Source organism: Hemiscyllium ocellatum, chromosome 13 (assembly GCF_020745735.1).
Source record: "Hemiscyllium ocellatum isolate sHemOce1 chromosome 13, sHemOce1.pat.X.cur, whole genome shotgun sequence".
Taxonomy (NCBI): Eukaryota; Metazoa; Chordata; class Chondrichthyes; order Orectolobiformes; family Hemiscylliidae; genus Hemiscyllium; species Hemiscyllium ocellatum.
In genome coordinates this window covers 85,242,593-85,262,406 of record NC_083413.1, presented here as the reverse complement: position 1 = coordinate 85,262,406, position 19,814 = coordinate 85,242,593, and the positions used below count along the sequence as shown (strand labels likewise).

The 19,814-nt window shown below is 42.2% G+C and overlaps 1 protein-coding gene across 2 annotated transcripts in view; it reads left to right on the top strand.

Annotated features, from left to right (window-relative positions):
* Window positions 1–19,814, top strand: part of ryk (receptor like tyrosine kinase) — a 309,552-nt gene that overhangs the window by 67,198 nt on the left and 222,540 nt on the right. For both annotated transcript variants that reach the window (XM_060835028.1, XM_060835027.1), the window contains exons 2-3: window positions 14,007–14,128; window positions 19,675–19,774. In XM_060835028.1, coding sequence (XP_060691011.1) covers window positions 14,007–14,128; window positions 19,675–19,774 — 222 coding nt within the window. The remainder of the gene's footprint in view (window positions 1–14,006; window positions 14,129–19,674; window positions 19,775–19,814) is intronic.

Below are 19,814 nucleotides of genomic sequence, written 5' to 3'. Positions count from 1 at the left end.
GATGGAGTACTGGGCTAATGGTCAGATACTTGGTAGTGTGGATGAGCAGAGGGATCTTAGTGTCCATGTACACAGATCTCTGAAAGTTGTCACTCAGGTAAATAGTACCGTGAAGAAGGCATATTGCGTACTGGCTTTTATTGGTAGAGGAATTGAGTTCCGGAGTCCTGAAGTCATGTTGCAGTTATATAAGACTCCGGTGCGGCAACATCTGGAGTATTGTGTGCAGTTTTGGTTGCCATGCTACAGAAAGGATGTTGAGACACTGGAACAGGTGCAGAGGAGGTTTACCAGGATGTTGCCTGGTATGGTAGGAAGATTGTATGAGGAAAGGCTGAGGCACTTGGGGCTGTTTTCATTGGAGAAAAGAAGGTTTAGGGGTGACTTGATAGAGGTGTACAAGATGATTAGGGGTTTAGATAGGGTTGACAATGAGAACCTTTTTCCACGTATGGAGTCAGCTATTATGAGGGGGCATAGCTTTAAATTAAGGGAAGGTAGGTATAAGACAGATGTTAGGGGTAGATTCTTTACTCAGCAAGTCATGAGTTCACGGAATGCCCTGCCAGTAGCAGTGGTGGACTCTCCCTCTTTATGGGCATTTAAACGGGCATTGGATAGGCATATGGAGGATAGTGGGCTAGTGTAGGTTAGGTGGGCTTGGATCGGCGCAACATCAAGGGCCAAAGGGCCTGTACTGTGCTGTATTTTTCTATGTTCTATGTCGCATTCAAATACATGTGTCACAAAGATATGATCAAGTTTATTCCTGGATTAGATTAGATTAGACTTAGATTAGACTTACAGTGTGGAAACAGGCCCTTCGGCCCAACAAGTCCACACCGACCCGCTGAAGCGCAACCCACCCATACCCCTACATTTACCTCTTACCTAACACTACGGGCAATTTAGCATGGCCAATTCACCTGACCCGCACATCTTTGGTCTGTGGGAGGAAACCGGAGCACCCGGTGGAAACCCATGCAGACACAGGGAGAACGTGCAAACTCCACACAGTCAGTCGCCTGAGTCGGGAATTGAACCCGGGTCTCAGGTGCTGTGAGGCAACAGTGCTAGCCACTGTGCCGCCCACTATTTAGCATCAGAATTTCTTTTTAGCAGCACAGTGGGCGGCACGGTGGCACAGTGGTTAGCATTGCTGCCTCACAGCGCCTGTAGACCCGGGTTCAATTCCCGACTCAGGCGACTGACTGTGTGGAGTTTGCACGTTCTCCCCGTGTCTGCGTGGGTTTCCTCCGGGTGATCCGGTTTCCTCCCACAGTCACAAAGATGTGCGGGTCAGGTGAATTGGCTGTGCTAAATTGCCCGTAGTGTTAGGTAAGGGGTAAATGTAGGGGTATGGGTGGGTTGCGCTTCGGCGGGTCGGTGTGGACTTGTTGGGCCGAAGGGCCTGTTTCCACACTGTAAGTCTAATCTAAAAAAAAATATGTTACTTTTTACAAATCAACATCTTTAACACTAAAAAAATTATTGAAAGTTTGGTGACTCCGTTTTTTTTGGTGACATCTGATGTTGGATTATTAATTGTATTTTGCAAGTGTGGCCTAGTAAGATGTGATTCTGCAATTGGACAACATTTGCTGGAAGAATCCAGAGTGTGCAAAGAATTACACTTACTTCCTGAAGTGAGAGTAAAGCCCTTGACATCAGGGAGCCCTAACAAAACTGGAATCAATAGGAAACCTCTCTGTTGGTTGGGGTCATACCTGGCATGTAAGAAAATTCTTGTGATTCTTGGAGGTCGATCATCTCCAGTACCAGACTTCTCCACAGGAGTTGCTCAGTGTAGTTCCCAGGCCCAAACTGCTTCAGCAATGATCTTTCCTCCGTCATAAGGTGAGGTTGTGGGTGTTCACCGATGATTGCACTATGTTCTGTCCAATTTGTGACTCCTCAGGTACTGAAGGAGTCCATGTTCAAATGTATCACGGTTTGGACAATATCCAGGCTTGCGCTGACAAGAGGCAAGTAGCATTTGCACCACAAATGCACCACAAAGGCAAGCAATCTGACCGCCAAACCTTGACATGCAATGATTACCACCACTGAATACCCCACTATCAGCACCCTAAGCATTACAGTTGAACAAAAACTCAACTTAAATCACTATCTACAAGAGCAGGCCAGAGACTCTGAATGCTGTGCCGAATAGTCCCCCCTCCTGACTCCCCAAAACCTAGATCACCCTCTGCAACGCCCAAGACAGGACTGTGATGGAACAGTCCTCACTTGCCTGATGGAGGCAGATCCAACAACATTTGAAGCTTGATACTATCCAGGACAAAGCAGTTTGCTTGATTGGCATCACATTTACAAACACCAACTCCCTCCACCATCGAGACACAGAATACACTACTGCTATTATCTTCAAGATGCACTGCAGAAATTCACCAAAGATCCTTTCATTTTGAAGGGCAAGACTAGCAGATACATGGGAACACCGACCCCTATAAGTCCTGCCCCCACCCCCCAATCCACTCTCCATCCTGGTAAGTAAAAACAGTGCAGATGCTGGAAACCAGAGTCTAGATTAGAGTGCTGCTGGAAAAGCACAGCAGTTCAGGCAGCATCTGAGGAGCAGGAAAATCAACATTTCGGGCAAAAGCCCTTCATCAGGAATACAAGCGGAGAGCCTGAAGGGTGGAGAGATAAGTGAGAGGAGGGTGGGGGTGGGGAGAAAGTAGCATAGAGTACAATAGGTGACTGGGGGAGGGGATGAAGGTGATAGGTCAGGGAGGGTGGAGTGGATAGGTAGAAAAGAAGGTAGGCAGGTAGGACAAGTCATGGGGACAGTGCTGAGCTGGAAGTTTGGAACTGGGGTGAGGTGGGGGGAGGGGAAATGAGGCAACTGTAGAAGTCCACATTGATGCCCTGGAGTTCTGAGGCGGAAGATGAGGAGTTCTTCCTCCAAGCGTCTGGTGGTGAGGGAGTGGCAGTGAAGGAGGCCCAGGACCTCCATGTCCTCGGCAGAGTGGGAGAGGGAGTTGAAATGTTGGGCCACAGGGCGGTGTGGTTGATTGGTGCAGGTGTCCCAGCGATGTTCCCTAAAGCGCTCTGCTAGGAGGCGTCCAGTCTGCCATCCTGTCTTGGAACTACATTGCTGTTCCTTCAGTGTCACAGTACCAGATTTCAGTTTGGTTGTTAAACTAGTAGCATTTAGGTTTTGGCCTGTTTTTCTGAAGATATTTTATAATTAACTAGGTTAGTCTTTCTGGAACCATGATTTTAAATGAGCATGTGTCAGAGAGGCTTTTCAGAATCTGCTCCTGAAGTGTTTATGGAAGTTTGTTAAAATTATGGATTTTACATCAGGGGAGAGACAGCCTTTTAAGATGTTTGTTTTGGGTTTAGGATAAATGAGAATTTATTTTATTTGGAAGCGTTTTGAGATTGGAAAATGTTCAATATTTTGAAGAAGACCTGACTAAACTCATGCAAGTTTTTCTGAAAAAAAGGTTATCCTGATTTATGAATGCTCATACAACTGCATGCAACCCACACAGGGGGATAATTTAAAGATCAGTTATACGAATGTTACCTCTACTCACGTTTGGCTATTTTGTCCTGCATGGCATTCAGACTTGCTGTCGGACTCAAGAACAAATCTGATTAACAACCAGGGACTGCTGGTAGTTAGGGAATGCGTTACCTCAATGAAGGGGTTTAATCATAGAATAGAATCATAGTACCCTACAGTGTGGAAGCAGGCCATTTGGTCCATCGAGTTCACACTGATCATTCAAACAGCATCCCACCTCACCCCCCCAAAGTTTGGAAATCTGCATTGGTTATTAAAAAAATGTATTTTTAATCATCCTGTTTTGATATGTCATGACCCACCTCTGGATAAGGTGTCAAGACTTGTAACCTGACCTTTGGCCCAGTTGTAGACATCCAAAAGAAATTTCTTCTGGCCTTTGAGTACCTGTAAGATGATGATCTTGGGGAATTGATGAGATTTTGTTTTGCTTTGAAATTTTTCTAACTTGTTACATTTAGCTTAGTTTGTTTTATTTTGTTTTCAATTTCTTTGTATCTCGTTCTGTGGCCAGCAACGAAAAATCAGAATGGTGTGTTGCCTCCCTGATGCCAGGATCAAGAATGTCTCAGAGAGGGTGCAAAAGGTTCTCAAGGGGGAGAGGGACCAGCAGGAGGTCATTGTATGCATTGGAACCAATATGAAGGGCTTTTGCCTGAAACATTGATTTTCGTGCTCCTAGGATACTGTCTGACCTGCTGTGCTGTTCTAGCACCTCTAATCTAGACTCTGGTTTCCAGCATCTGCAATCCTTGTTTTTACCTACATTGGAACCAATGACATAGGAAGGGAAAAAAATGAGATTCTGAAGGGAGAACATGGAGAGTTAGTCAGGAATTTAAAAAGGAGGTCTGGATTACTCATGGTGTTGTGAGCTTGTGAGGGCAGGAATAGGAGGATAGAGCAGATGAATGCATGGTTAAGGAGCTGTTGTATGGGAGAAAGCTTCACATTTTTGGATCATTGGACTCTGTTCTGGGGTAGAAGTGACCTGTACGAGAAGGACGGATTGTACCTGAATTGGAATGGGACTACAGTGATGTACTGGCAGGGAGATTTGCAAGAGCTGCTCAGGAGAATTTAAAATGTTAAGAGGGGGTAGGTGGGTGGTGGGACCAAGGGAGATAGTGAGAAAAGAGATCAATCTGAGACTAGTACAGTTGAGAAAAGAAGTAAGTCAAATAGTCAGGGCAGGCAGGCACAAAGCAGAGAATAAGATAGGACTGAAGGTTCAGTAGGGGCGATTGAGTGTTATAAGGTAGCCAGGAAGGAGCTAAAGAGGGAGCTAAGAGAAGCGAGAAGGGGACATGAAAAGTCTTTAGCTGGTAGGATTAGGGAAAACCCAAAGGCTTTCTATAGATATGTCAAGAATAAAAGGATGACTAGGGTAGGTATCGGTCCAGTCAAGGATAGTAGTGGGAAGTTGTGTGTGGAGGCGGAGGAGATTGGAGAGACATTAAATCAGTACTTTTCCTCAGTATTCACTCAGGAACAGGACACTGTTGCTGATGTGAATATGGAATCACAAATAATTAGAATGGATGCCCTGGAAATATGCAGGGAAGAGGTTTTGGGAATATTGGAAAGGATGAATATAGATAAGTCTCCTGGGCCTGATGGCATTTACCCCAGGATCCTATGGGAAGCTAGGGAGGAGATAGCAGAGCCATTGGCCTGGATTTTTATGTCGTCGTTGTCAACAGGAATAGTACCAGAGGACTGGAGGATAGCGAATGTGGTCCCATTGTTCAAGAAAGGGAGTAGGGATAGCCCTAGCAACTATAGGCCAGTGAGTCTGACTTCAGTGGTGGGCAAAGTCTTAGAGAGAATGGTAAGGGATAAGATTTATGAACATCTGGGTAGGAATAACGTGATCAGGGATAGCCAGCATGGTTTTGTGAAGGGCAGGTCGTGCCTCACAAACCTTATTGAGTTCTTTGAGAAGGTGACCAAGGAAGTGGATGAGGGTAAAGCAGTAGATGTTGTGTATATGGATTTTAGTAAGGCGTTCGATAAGGTTCCCCATGGTAGGCTAATGCTAAAACTTCGGAGGTATGGCATTGAGGATACATTAGAGGTTTGGATTAGGAATTGGCTGGCTGGAAGGAGACAGAGGGTAGTAGTTGATGGATTATGTTCATCTTGGAGTGCAGTTACTAGCGGTGTACCACAAGGATCTGTTTTGGGACCATTGCTTTTTGTTATCTTTATAAATGATCTAGAGGAAGGACTTGAAAGCTGGGTAAGCAAGTTTGCGGATGACACAAAAGTCGGTGGAGTTGTGGATAGTGAGGAAGGAAGTGGTAGGTTACAGCGGGATATAGATAAGTTGCAGAGCTGGGCGGAAATGTGGCAAATGGAATTCAATGTAGCTAAGTGCGAAGTCGTTCACTTTGGTAGGAATAACAAGATGATGGATTACTGGGCTAATGGTAGGCTACTTGGTAGTGTGGATGAGCAGAGGGATCTTGGTGTCCATGTACACAGATCTCTGAAAGTTGCCACCCAGGTAAATAGTGCTGTGAGGAAGGCATATGGTGTACTGGGCTTTATTGGCAGAGGAATTGAGTTCCGGAGTCCTGAGGTCATGTTGCAGTTGTATAAGACTCTGGTGCGGCCTCATCTGGAGTATTGTGTGCAGTTTTGGTCACCATACTATAGGAAGGATGTGGAAGCTTTAGAACGAGTGCAGAGGAGGTTTACCAGGATGTTGCCTGGAATGGTAGGAAAATCTTATGAGGAAAGGCTGAGGCACTTGGGGCTGTTCTCATTGGAGAAGAGAAGGTTTAGGGGAGATCTGATAGAAGTGTATAAGATGATTAGGGGTTTAGATAGGGTAGATACTAAGAACCTTTTACCGCTAATGGAGTCAGGTGTTACTAGGGGACATAGCTTTAAATTAAGGGGTGGTAGGTATAGGACAGATGTTAGGGGTAGATTCTTCACACAGCGGGTTGTGAGTTCATGGAATGCCCTGCCCGTATCAGTGGTGAACTCTCCTTCTTTATGGTCATTTAAGCGGGCACTGGATAGGCATTTGGAAGTTATTGGGCTAGTATAGGTTAGGTAGGATTCGGTCGGCGCAACATCGAGGGCCGAAGGGCCTGTACTGCGCTGTATCCTTCTATGTTCTATGTTCTATGATAATTAAACTGCATTTATTTCAATGCAAAAGGCCAAACAGGGAAAGCAGATGAACTCCGGGCTTGGTTAGGAACATGGGACTTGGATATTATAGCAATTACAGAAACGTATCTCAGGGACGAACAGGACTGGCGGCTTAATGTTCCAGGATATACATGCTACAGGAAGGACAGAAAGGGAGGCAAGAGAGGAGGAGGAGTGGCGTTTTTGATAAAGGATAGCATTACAGCTGTACTTAGGATATTGCGAGAAATATATTTGGAAGTTATTTGGGTGGAACTGAGAAATAAGGAAGAGATGATCACCTTCTACTGGGATTGTATGATAGACCCCCTAATACTCAGAGGGAAATTGAGAAACAAATTCTCGGTTGTCTGTAAGGATAAAAGGGTGGTTGTGGTAGGGAATTTTAACTTCCCAAACATAGACTGGGAGTGCCATTGTGTTCAGAATTTAAGATGGAGAGGAATTTGTTAAGTGTGTATAAGAAATTTTCTGATTCAGCATGTGGATGTACCTACCAGAGAAGATGCAAAACTTGACCTACTCTTAGGAAATAAGGCAGGGCAGCCGACTGGGGCCAGCGACCATAATTCTAATAGTTTTAAAATAGTGATGAATAGACCGGATCTAAAAGTTGAAGTTCTAAATTTGTGGAAGGTTAATTTTGACGGTATTAGGCAAGAACTTTCAAAAATTGACTGGAGGCAGATGTTCGCAGGTAAGGGGACGGCTGAAAAGTGGGAAGCCTTCAGAAATGAGATAACGAGTGTCCAGAGATAGTATATTCCTGTCAGGGTGAAAGGGAAGGCTGGTAGGTATAGGGAATGCTGGATGACTAAAGAAATTGAGGATTTAGTCAAGAAAAAGAAGGAAGCATATGTCAGGTATAAACAGGATAGATTAAATGAATCCTTAGAGTATAAAGGCAGTAGGAGTATACTTAAGAGGGAAATCATACTTAAGAGTATACTTAAGAGGGGACATGAGATAGCTTTGGCAAATAGATTTAAGGAGAATCTAAAGTGTTTTTACAAATACATTAAGAACAAAAGGGTAACTAGGGAGAGAATAGGGCCCCTCAAAGATCAGCTAGGTGGCCTTTGTGTGGAGCTGCATAAAATGGGGGGAGATACTAAATGAGTATTTTGCATCAGTGTTTACTGTGGAAAAGGACATGGAAGATATAGAATGTAGGGAAATAGATGGTGACATCTTGAAAAGTGTCCATATTACAGAGGAGGAAGTGCTTGATGTCTTGAAACACAGAAAAGTGGATAAATTCCCAGGACCTGATAAGGTGTACCCAAAGACTCTGTGGGAAGCTAGGGAAGTGATTGCTGGGCCCCTTGCTGAGATATTTGTATCATCGATAGTCACAAGTGAGGGGCCAGAAGACTGGGGGTTGGTTAATGTGGTGCCACTGTTTAAGAAAGGTGGTAAGGACAAGCCAGAGAACAATAGACTGGTGAGCCTGATATCGGTGGTGGGCAAGTTGTTGGGGGGAATCCTGAGGGACAGAATGTACATGTATTGGAAAGGCAAGGATTGATTAGGGATAGTGAACATGGCTTTGTGTGTGGGAAATCATATCTCACAAACTTAATTGAGTTTATTGAAGTAGTAACAAAGAGGATTGATGAGGGCAGAGCGGTAGATGTGATCTATATGGACTTCAGTAAGATGTTTGACATGGTTCTCCATGGGAAACTGGTTAGCAAGTTTAGATCTCATGGAATACAGGGAGAACTCGCCATTTGAATACAGAACTGGCTCAAAGGTAGAAGACAGAGGAAGGTGGTGGATGGTTGTTCACACTGGAGGCGACAAGGATCCGTGTTGGGTCACTACTTTTCATCATTTATATCAATGATGGATGTGAGCATAAGAGGTATAGTTAGTAAATTTGCAGATGACACCAAAATTGGAGGTGTAGTCTCCAGCATGATCAGATGGGCCAATGGACTGAGAAGTGGCAGATGGAGTTTAATTCAGATAAATGTGAGGTGCTGCATTTTGGGAAAGCAAATCTTAGCAGGACTTATGCATTTAATGGTACGGTCCTATGGAGTATTGCTGAACAAAGAGACCTTGGAGTGCAAGTTCATAGCTCCTTGAAAGTGGAATTGCAGGCATGATAGGATAACAAAGGTGGCGTTTGGTATGCTTTCTTTTATTGGTCAGAGTATTGAGTACAGGACACTGGTTAGGCCACTTTTGGAATTTTGTGTGCAATTCTGGTCTCCTTCCATCGGGATGTTGTGAAACTTAAGAGTTCAGAAAGGATTTACAAGAATATTGCCAGGGTTGGAGGATTTGAGCTCTCGGGAGAGGTTGAATATGTTTGAGCTGTTTTCACTGGAGCATTGGAGGCTGCGGGGTGACTTTATAGAGATTTATAAAATCATGAGGAACATTGATGTGATAAATAGACAAAGTCTCTTCCTTGGGGTAGGGGAATCCAGACCTGGAGGGCAAAGGTTTAGGGTGAGAGGGGAAAGATATAAAAGAGGCCTAAGAGGCAACTTTTAACACAGAGGGTGATATGTGTATGGAATGAGCTGCCAGAGGAAGTGTTGGAGGCTGGTACAATTGCAACATTTAAAAGGCATCTCAGTGGGTATATGAAAAGGAAGGGTTTGGAGGGATATGGAGCGTGTGCTGACACTGGGACTGGGATTGGGTTGGGATAGCTGGTCAGCATGGACAAGTTGGACCAAAGTGTTTGTTTCCATGCTGTATATCTCCATGAGTCTGTGACTCTATGATGGTTCATTGAAAGGCTGTCACATTAAATTAAAAATAAATTAAGCCAGAGTTCAACGTTGGATCTAAGTTGTTGAGTAGTTTCATCAGCTCGGATTCAAAGTGTCTTGTTGCTGTTGTCTGGTATCATTCGAGCTGTTTGCCACAACTTTGTTTTTGCTATCATTGGCAAATGTTAAAATGTTATTTTATTTTCCAGTATCTGCTTATTTTTTATGTACCGAAGAGTAGGTTTTCGCAGTGGCCCAGGAGAGCACCATTGTCTATTCTCCTGCATTCTTTAAAAAAACAAATGATTCACTGTTTTTTGTCCTTCACCCAATTTTTTAAAGTTTTTTTGTATTAATTTCAGACTCGAGTCTTGACAATGTTAGATCTCCCAGTTGTTTTGTTGACAAGTCCAACTAACAGTTTGCCCTTCATGAACCAGTTATGGAACTGTTGGACCCTTGAATTTAAGAATGGAGTTCTATAGATGACATGCAAGATATGAAAAATGTGTTGCTGGAAAAGCGCGGCAGGTCAGGCAGCATCCAAGTAGCAGGAGAATCGACGTTTCGGGCATAAGCCCTTCATCAGAACTGAAAAATGTGTTGCTGGAAAAGCGCAGCAGGTCAGGCAGCATCCAAGGAGCAGGAGAAACGCCGATTCTCCTGCTCCTTTGATGCTGCCTGACTTATTGCGCTTTTCCAGCAACACATTTTTCAGCTCTGATCTCCAGCATCTGCAGTCCTCACTTTCTCCGACATGCGAGATATCCCAACCTTAACAAGATTTTCTTCCCTAAAATTGGCATATTAGCCTTGTTGATCAGTGTTTCAATCCAGCAGTCAGCTGCTGTGGTCTGAGTCCAACAGTTGCCCACTACAGCTGCTGGTGTGTGCAGATGAGAAGACTCAATTCTGATAAATTGATAAATTATATGATTAATGTACTAAACCATGTACTTATTTCTTGCACGTTCTATTACAAACAAGAGCTTGTATGTTTTCCCACAAACTTAATTAACAACCTATTTATACACCCACTCGAGTCATTTGATACAGTCTAATTCGTCACAGAATATGAAAGATAATACCTAATATGCATAATCGTTGTGCTGTTGCTGAGGACAGCTGATGTTGCCCACATGCTGCTTCTCTCTCTCTCTCTCTCTCTCTCTCTCGCCATGTCCCTGATGTAGGGTCTGATTTGTGAGCGTTTGTCACCGGAGTTATTGCTGCCCTGTATGCCTAGAGGGTTGCCTTTTATCCTCTTTCCTTATCTTTCTCAAGTTGTGGTGTCTTTTACCCATTGGCTCAGGCTCATCTGTTAATTGCACGTCTTTATCTTATTGCCTCCAGATCAAGGAACCTCATTGCCCCTCATCCAACTAAGGCTTCTGCATTACTTGCTCTTTCTTAATTTTTTTCTGAAGAGTATGGTTTGTACCAAACAGTACCTGGACCCAGTCATTCTCAGTTTACAAGCTGTTTTTCTCTGTGTGTCAGCAACATGACACCATGACTCTTGAACTCAACTCCCTGACCAATAAAGGCAAGTGTGCCATATTCCTTTTTTACAATGCTGTCTACTTGTGTAGCCACTTTCATGGAGCTATGGACTTGAACTCCAAGATCCCTCTTTACATCAATACTGTTCAGAGTCCTGCCATTAACTATATTATTTTCTTAACATTTGATCTCCCAAAGTGCAGCACCTCACATCTTCCCATATTAAACTCCATTTGCTATTTCTCTGCTATATCTGCAACTGATCTATATTCTAAGCCTTTGCAAAGCTGGGATCAATGGATATAAGGGGCAAACTGTCCAATATTTGGTGTCATACTTAGCATACAGGAAGATAGTTGTGGTTGTTGGTGGTCAGTCATCTCAACTCCAGGGCATCCCAGAAGGTGTTCCTCAGCCCAACCATCTTCAGCTGCTTCATTAGTGCTCGGTGATAAGGTCAGAAGTGGAGGTGTTTGCCAATGATTGCACAGCATTCAGCACTATTCTCAACTCTTCACATTCTGAAGCAGTCCATGTTCCTTCACTGTCATTCAGTCAAAATCCTGCAATTCCTTCCCTCTGAGCATTGTGGGTCAACTTAAACACATGGACTGCAGTGGTTTAAGAAGACATCTCGCCACCATCTGATAAAGGGTACCAAGGAGCGGGTTATAATTGTTGGCCAGCCAGTGATGCCCATGTCCCAAAAGTAAATTTTTAAAAAATTACTTTAAAAGTGAGTTGAACAGATGTTTAATGATGCCAAACCGTAGAATTGTGGATATAAAGGAAGGATATAGGACTAACCATGATGTTGTTTCAAAGAGTCAAGGCCAGCAAGGAACCAAAAAAAGTCAACTTCTGTACTGAAATTTGCTGTGATTTAATATGCAAGCTTTGATGGTGTATGCTTTACACCACACTCCATCAAACCTCTGGAGGAATACCAGTGGAATCATCTGTTTTTGATGGCTTTGTATTGTAGTTGTGTTTAGCTGTTAGCAACAAAACATTTTTCTTAATTAAAACAATTTTAGTTCTATTTTACGGCCATCTATATTTTTAATAAGTTTTTGTAGATGGTTAATATTTCTCTGGTGATCAGCTGTAGTATCTGAAGGAAATTTTAATGTGTTTCTGCTGGTTTCTGTTTATTGCCCAGAGCAATCAGCACCAATTAAAACATCCATAAGTAAAATGGATAGTTGTTTAAAGTTGCCAAATTGTGACAGTCATCACCCATTTTCACTGGCCTCAATTTCAGACTAACAGTTTCAATGTTAGTCTGAAACAATTAGGAACAAATTACTGAAGATACTGGATGGGTACTGAAAATAACAAAAGCTGGTCAGAGAGCATCCATGGAGAGAGAGCAAGCTAATGTTTCAAGGAAAGATGATTTTTCAGCATAGAGCCTGATGAAGAGTCATCTCAACTCAATGTTAGCTCCATGGATGCTGTTGTGATCTTCAGTACTTGTTGTTTTAAGTTATAATGCATTGTTTGACTTGGACAGTTTGCTGAGTCAGTTGTGATTTTGTGAATTACAAGTGAAAACATGGTAATGCTTGTCTACATTTGATAAAAATAATGTATATACTTACACAATGTAGTGTCATGTTCAGATGTTTGATTTTTTTAGACGTTTGTTTGACTTGGTTAGTTCAGGTTGTTGAAATGTTTTGTTCGTTCACTGCTTCTGCTGTTTTCTAGTAATTTCAGTGATTCCAGACAGATTTCAGGAAAGATTTGACAAAGTATCACACAAAAGATTTGTTAACGGACTGGGCTCTGATGGAATAGGGTGATCAGTGTTAGCATGGGTTAAAAAAAAGAAAGGATTAAGAATGAGAATGTATAAGGATAGAAAAAATGGAGTCATGATAAAGGGTTATTTTCTAGAGGGGGAAGGTTAGTAGTGGTATTTCCCTTTGGGTCAGTACTGGGATCAATTTTTTTATATAGGTAAACAAATGACTTAAATATCACAGCAGTACGCTTTTAATGTGATGATATATAGTGTGTATTAGTCTTAATTATGTATTCACAGAACGGTTAAATGGAGTTTATGCAAATGTACCTACATTTATCTGCTATTTTTTGTTCGAACTTTGTGCATGCAAAATTTTAAACTGGTAAAGTGCTCGTATTTCTGATCCTATTGTATTATTAGCAGTTAATGATAAAATTTGCAACAGTGCTCGGTAAATGTGAACTATTGATGTTTGTCACTGAAAGAATGTAAAAGTAGTTTGCGATTTAGACATTTATGAGGATTGTTGTGGTTCTGTTCGTCGAGCTGGGAGTTTTTGTTGCAAACGTTTCGTCCCCTTTCTAGGTGACATCTTCATTGCTTGGGAGCCTCCTGTGAAGCGCTTCTGTGCTGATTCCTCCGGCATTTATACTGGTTTGAATCTGCCGCTTCCGGTTGTCAGTTGCTGTCCGCTGCAGTGGTCGGTATATGGGGTCTAGGTGGATGTGTCTGTTGATAAAGTTTGTGGATGAGTGCTCATAAATTCTCTGGCTGTTCTCTGTTTGGCCTGCCCTATAATAGTGGTGTTGTCCCAATCAAATTCATGTTGTTTGTCATCTGAGTGTATGGCTACTAGGGATAGCTGGTCGTGTCGTTTTGTGGCTAGCTGGTGTTCATGGATGCGGTTTGTTAGCTGTCTTCCTGTTTGTCCTATGTAGTGTTTTGTGCAGTCCTTGCATGGGATTTTGTACACTACGTTGGTTTTGCTCCTGCTGGGTATCGGGTCCTTTGTCCTGGACCTAGACCCTATATACCGACCACTGCAGCGGACAGCAACTGACAACTGGAAGCGGCAGATTCAAACCAGTATAAATGCCAGAGGAATCAGCACAGAAGCGCTTCACAGGAGGCTCCCAAGCACTGAAGATGTCACCTAGAAAGGGGACGAAACGTTTGCAACAAAAACTCCCAGCTCGGCGAACAGAACCACAACAACGAGCACCCGAGCTACAAATCTTCTCACAAACTTTGAATTTATGAGGATTATAGATATTTCTTTTTCTCTCAACAGGTCTTGATGCTGAGTTGTATTATGTACGGAACGATGTTGTCAGTTATTACGCACTTCCTTTCAAGTTACTTGTACCCGGGGAGACCAACAGCCTTCATTTCACTTGGCATGCAAAATCCAAGGTAAATTTTAAGGTTCGGTCAAGACAAGTTCGAGTGGGAGTGCAACACACTCTGTAACCTGCACAGTATCAATTGCCTGCTAGTCACATGGAATGGTACCAAGTAATGTTTGGTGGTATGCATCTCATGATCAGTTGTTACAGTAGCTGTCATGGATTTCCCCACTGAGAGAAGGTAAAATCCACCAAGAGCATTCTTTTGCATTCTTAATGACAATTTTCTGGGCAGTGTTTGTATAGGCAAGGAACTTTATCACACATTAGCCCATCTCTGATCATGCTGTTCTATCGCTGTCCGCTGAATCATAAGAATCTCAGATATTTTCTTTGGAAATTTAAACCGGGAAATAGAAGATTTAATTATTAGCTGTTTTAAAAACTAAAGGACAGTGGAAACATGTGGCATTGTATTGTTGGAACTTGATTTGATATTTTTGAGTTATACTGGCATCAGGTCTCAGAAGAAAAGTAACTGCCCAGCAACAGAGTTTGGATTGGTTTAAGTATAGTTTACCACAGATCTGAAGAGCAGTCGGTCCACAAGTCCTGTAAGCAAAATAGATACTTCTTTCTCTGTTTGTCAAATCTGTCTGTCTGCCCATCTTCTATGTGAATGAAATGGGCATTTTGATTTCAAAGGGGTATCGTTTAAATTTGCATTAGTAATTAATAATCTGTTATTGGAGGGCATGTTGGAGGGCATATTTGTTAAATAAATAAACTTCTTATTCATTAAAACCTGGTGTAGGTTTCTTTTTTGTCCTAATTTTCTAATTAACCTGAACAGAGATGTTACTGCACACCTCTGGAGCAGGTGGAAGTTGAACCGAGGTCTTTTGGTCCAGGGCTTCACAAGAGGGCTTTAAGTTTTACATTTAAATGACAAGATAATTCTCTATTTGCTGCTTGTGATTTTGATTTTTGTAGTGAGGCAGTTTTACATTCTGCAAGTTTATGACAAAAGTATATAGCATTACTTTTTGTGTATGTAAACAATGTAATTTAGTTTTTAAACAAAATAATAAAACTTGATGCATTTTGAAATGAATTGCAACTTGTAATAAATTTTCCAGCTATTCTCTGGGGAATTAACCATGTGCCTTAGTTCCCAGTGATTCTTATTATTATGCATCTGTTGTTGTGGTCAGTCAAACATTAACCATCCTAGAGACGAAATTGGTCACACTTTAGTCAAGTGCGAATCTGCCTTTTATAGATCAGTGATGTGATTTTTGTGCTTGACTCTTAATACCACCTGGAAAATATTTTGGAATCGGAGAGCTAAGGAAAGGTAAGCTGTCTCTATGAACCTGTTTGAAGGCATGTATAGAAAGCCGGTATCAAAACCAGTGCATCCTGATAATTTGGGCATTAATACGGCTGGATGAATAGGAAGATACATTACCATTACCAAGCAAAGCTTGGATGTCACTTGGAGGGATAACTCTCCAATGAAAGTAGTACAACAGAGTACTTAAAGTTGACGAGTCTGCTACTGTTGCAGGCAATGCATTCCATGCCCCTACTACTGTGAGTAAAGAAATTACCTCTGACATCTGTCCTACATCTGTCACTCCTCAATTTAAAGCTATGTCCCCTCGTGCTAGCTATCACCATCCGAGGAAAAAAGGGCTCACTGTCTACCCAATCCAACCCTCAATTTAGTCTCAATTAAGTCAGCTCTCAATCACACGAAAACAGCCTCAAGTCCCTCTTTTCCTCATAAGACTTTACTCTCCATACCAGGCAACATCCTAGAAAATCTCCTCTGAACACTTTCCAAAGCTTACACATCCTTCTTATAATGCAGTGACCAGAACTGTATGCAATATTCCAAGTGCTGCTGCACCAGAGTTTTGTACACCTGCAACATGACCTTGTGGCTCCAAAACTCAATCTCTCTACCAATAAAAGCTAAACAAAGTTTATTTAATCAAAACCTCGAGCAGTGCACCACCTGCATTGTGTGAAAGAAATTGGACCAGAGCCAGTGGCAGTCATGCTGCTCTTTGTCCTGCAGTTGATCTGAGGAACTAAGCTTAAGTCCTCATCTTAATAGATCCAAGCTGAAATATTAGTATCAAAAATCTGAACTCGTAAGTTTCTTTCTTCTCAAACTTTTTTCACAATGCAGTCAATTTGCTAATTTGCATCAATGTAAGCAGATTCACTAGAAATGCAACTTATCACCATTTGAGATAAACAGACTTAAGCAGGCTAAGATAAAAGGTAGGGAGGAGGGACTTGGGGGAGGGGCAATGGAGATGTGATAGGTGGAAGGAGGTCAAGGTGAGGGTGATAGGCCGGAGTGGGTTGGGGGCGGAGAGGTCAGGAAGAAGATTGCAGGTTAGGAGGGCGGTGCTCAACCACAAGGGATGAACTCAGATTTCTCCAGTTTCCTTATTTCCCCTCCCCCGACCTTGTCTCAGTCGATTCCCTCGAACTCAGCACCGCCCTCCTAATCTGCAATCTTCTTCCTGACCTCTCCGCTCCCACCCCACTCCGGCATATCACCCTCACCTTGACCTCCTCCCTACCTTTTATCTTAGCCTGCTGGACACACTTTCCTCATTCCTGATGAAGGGCTCTGGCCCGAAATGTCGAATTTCCTGTTCCTTGGATGCTGCCTAACCTGCTGTGCTTTAACCAGCAACACATTTTCAGCTCTATTAATTGGAGACCAAGGAGCCTCTATTAAAATTTCATAAGACATCAGTTCAGTTCCCTGATTGAGCATTACATCCAGGTCTGGCTACTGTATTTTAGGATATGCGCACATCAAAGATGGTGCAGAAAAGGTTCACAGGAATGGCTTACATGGTGAAAGACTTCAAGTTATGGGGATAGATGAAAGAAAGTTAGGATCTCTTCCTTTTGGAGATGAAGATGAAAAATTTGATGAAGGTCTTCAAAATCAGATATGGATATAGGAAATGGGAAGGAACTATTCCTACTTACAAAATAATTGCAACTGAGAAGACACAGATTCAGTGTACTTGATTGAAGAAGCAAAAGCAATTAGAGTGAAAACTTATCAAGTGTTCAGATTCGGGAATGCTCTTCCTGGTGGAGGCAGCAAGGAAAGCACTCAAAGAAATTAGACTGTTACCTGAGAAGGAAGAATGTTTTGGGGAAGATGACACTAAGTGAATTTGGTAAGTCGGTACAGACAGAGCAGGCTGAATGGCCTCTTGCTGCCTGTGACAAATCTGAAATTCTGCCTTTGAAGTCATGGTGAAGAAGCTTCATCTATCAATTCGATAGATATTCTTCAGAGAATCATTGTGGACTCGAAGGGCTGAATGGCTTGCTTCCACACTGTAGGGATTCTTTGATTCTATAATTCTATTTCCTTTCCAGTCCAGGAGGAAGGAACACTGGGGGAAAAAAATCTCACAATTGAGTTGAAAACCCAAACTTTTTATTGTAACAGACAGAGAGCTGTATCTATTAGCTTCAAAACCAATCCAAACCCCAAATGGAAGCAAAACTGGATCTGTTGAGCTTGACTTTGCCTACTCATGTATTTTTTGTCTAATCTTGAAAAAAAATACTCGAGGAGACCAAAGCTGTTTACCAACTGCTTCTGAAAAAGACATTCTGGTAACACCTCTCTGCAAATGGAATTGTTTGCTTTGTGGATTTTATTTTCTCTCGTATTAATTTCCTTTGGAGATCATTTTTTAAATCTGTGCCCTCTTATTTGTGATCCTTTTATGATTGGGAGGAGTTTCTCCCTGTCTTCTCTATCCAGATCCCTCATGATTTTAAAATTTTTTATCAAATTGCCTCTTAGCCATCTCCTTCTCAAAGGAAAAGAGTCAACATTCTCTTGTCCTTGTGTCAATGCCCCTGTGACAAGAGAAGAATGAAAGATTATGGCCTGTGCTTCTGCAGGGACTTCAGTAATCCCAAAAAACTTTATTCACTAATATTGCTGTTTGTTACCTATATCCGTGATTTGGATGACAATGTACAAGGCATGATTAGTAAGTTTGCAGATGACACTAAAATACGAGGTATCGTGGTCAGTGAGGAAGGTTATTAGAAATTGCAGCAGGAGTTTGATTAGCTGGGGAAGTGGGCGGAGAAATGGCAAATGTGGTTTAATATAGATAAGTGTTTGGTCTTGCATTTTGTAAAGTCAAATCAAAGCAGGAGTTTCTTGGTGAATGGTAAGGCCTTAAGGAGTGGAACAGGATCCTTGGTGTTCAGGTGCCCGGTTCTCTGAAAGTAGAGTCACAGATAGACAGGACAGTGAAGAAGGCTCCTGGCACATTGGTCTTCATCAGTCACACCATTCAGTATAGAAGTTGGGAACTTATGTTTCAGTGGTACAGGACGTTAGTGAGGCCGCACTTGGAGTATTGTGTTCAGTTTTGGTCACCTTGCTATAGGACCGATGTTATTAAACTGGAAAGAGTGCAGAAGAAATTTACAAGGATGTTGCCTGGACTCAATGGTCTGAGTTATAGGGAGAGGTTGGACAAGCTTGTAATTTTTTTTTAGAGCGCAGAAGACTGAGGGGGATTTTGTAGAAAAATATAAGCTCAAGAGAGGCACACATAGGGTGAATGCACTCAATCTTTTGTTTCCAGGTTTGGCAAATCCAGAACGAGTTTAAGGTTAGGGGAAAGAATAAAAAGGAACCTGAAGGGCAACTTTTTTTTACACTGAATGTGGTACGCATTTGGAATATGCTGCCAGTGGAAGTGGTTCAGTGGGTACACTAACAACATTTAAGAGGCATTTGGAAAATGCGTGGATAAGGAAGGTTTAGAAGGATGTGGGCTAAGTGCAGGGAAATGGGGTTAGTGTGGCGTGGACCAGTTTGGGCCAAAGGGCCTGTCACCGTGTTGTAGGACTCTGTTGGCTCCCGATGTCTTTGATTCTGATTGTGATTTTCTAGAGTTACCCTGAAGTTAAAATTCATTTTATCATTACATGAGCTGAAGGAAACTAGGATAACGAATGTTGATGACCAGGAACTTGCTGTCAGTGAGGGTAGTGGAATTGGGGGTGTTGAGTCTTTTAAAAAAAGAAATTGGATGGGCAATTGAGGGGAAAAGAAACTTGCTTACAGGATTACTGGGATTGTGTGGGGGAAAAGGAATGAGTGGATTAGACTACAGAGAACTAGTGTAGTTTTGATGGGTTGAATGACTTCCTGTGCTGTAATGACTCTGACTGTATCTTGTACTGAGTGTTTCATTGAGATATCAAAATAAAGGTTGGGAAATTAAAAACATGTTAATTTATATTTTCCCCCAGTTTTGTTCAGGTTATTTTCATCAAACTGTGCAGGCATGTTAGAACATACATGTAGTGCAAATGGGACTTGAACACAGTCGCCCTGCCCAGTCATAAGGATGCTACCATTACACCATAAGAGCCCTCTCCACTTGGTTACAAATGTAATCAAGTTGGTCGCTTTGCAGTTTTGGAGCATAATATTACTTGTGTTTTTTATTAAGTCCGACTTTAATAGATTAAATGATAATAGTGAACAGCTGAATGACCATTCTCATGAAGTGTTCTCTATGACAGGTTGAATACAAGTTGGGCTTTCAGGTGGACAACCCAGCAGTCATGGATATGCCTCAAGCTAATATCTCTGCACAAGGAGAGATTCCACACAAAGAATCAGGTGAGAAAATATAAAAAGCAACGGTTGAGAGTGCTGATCA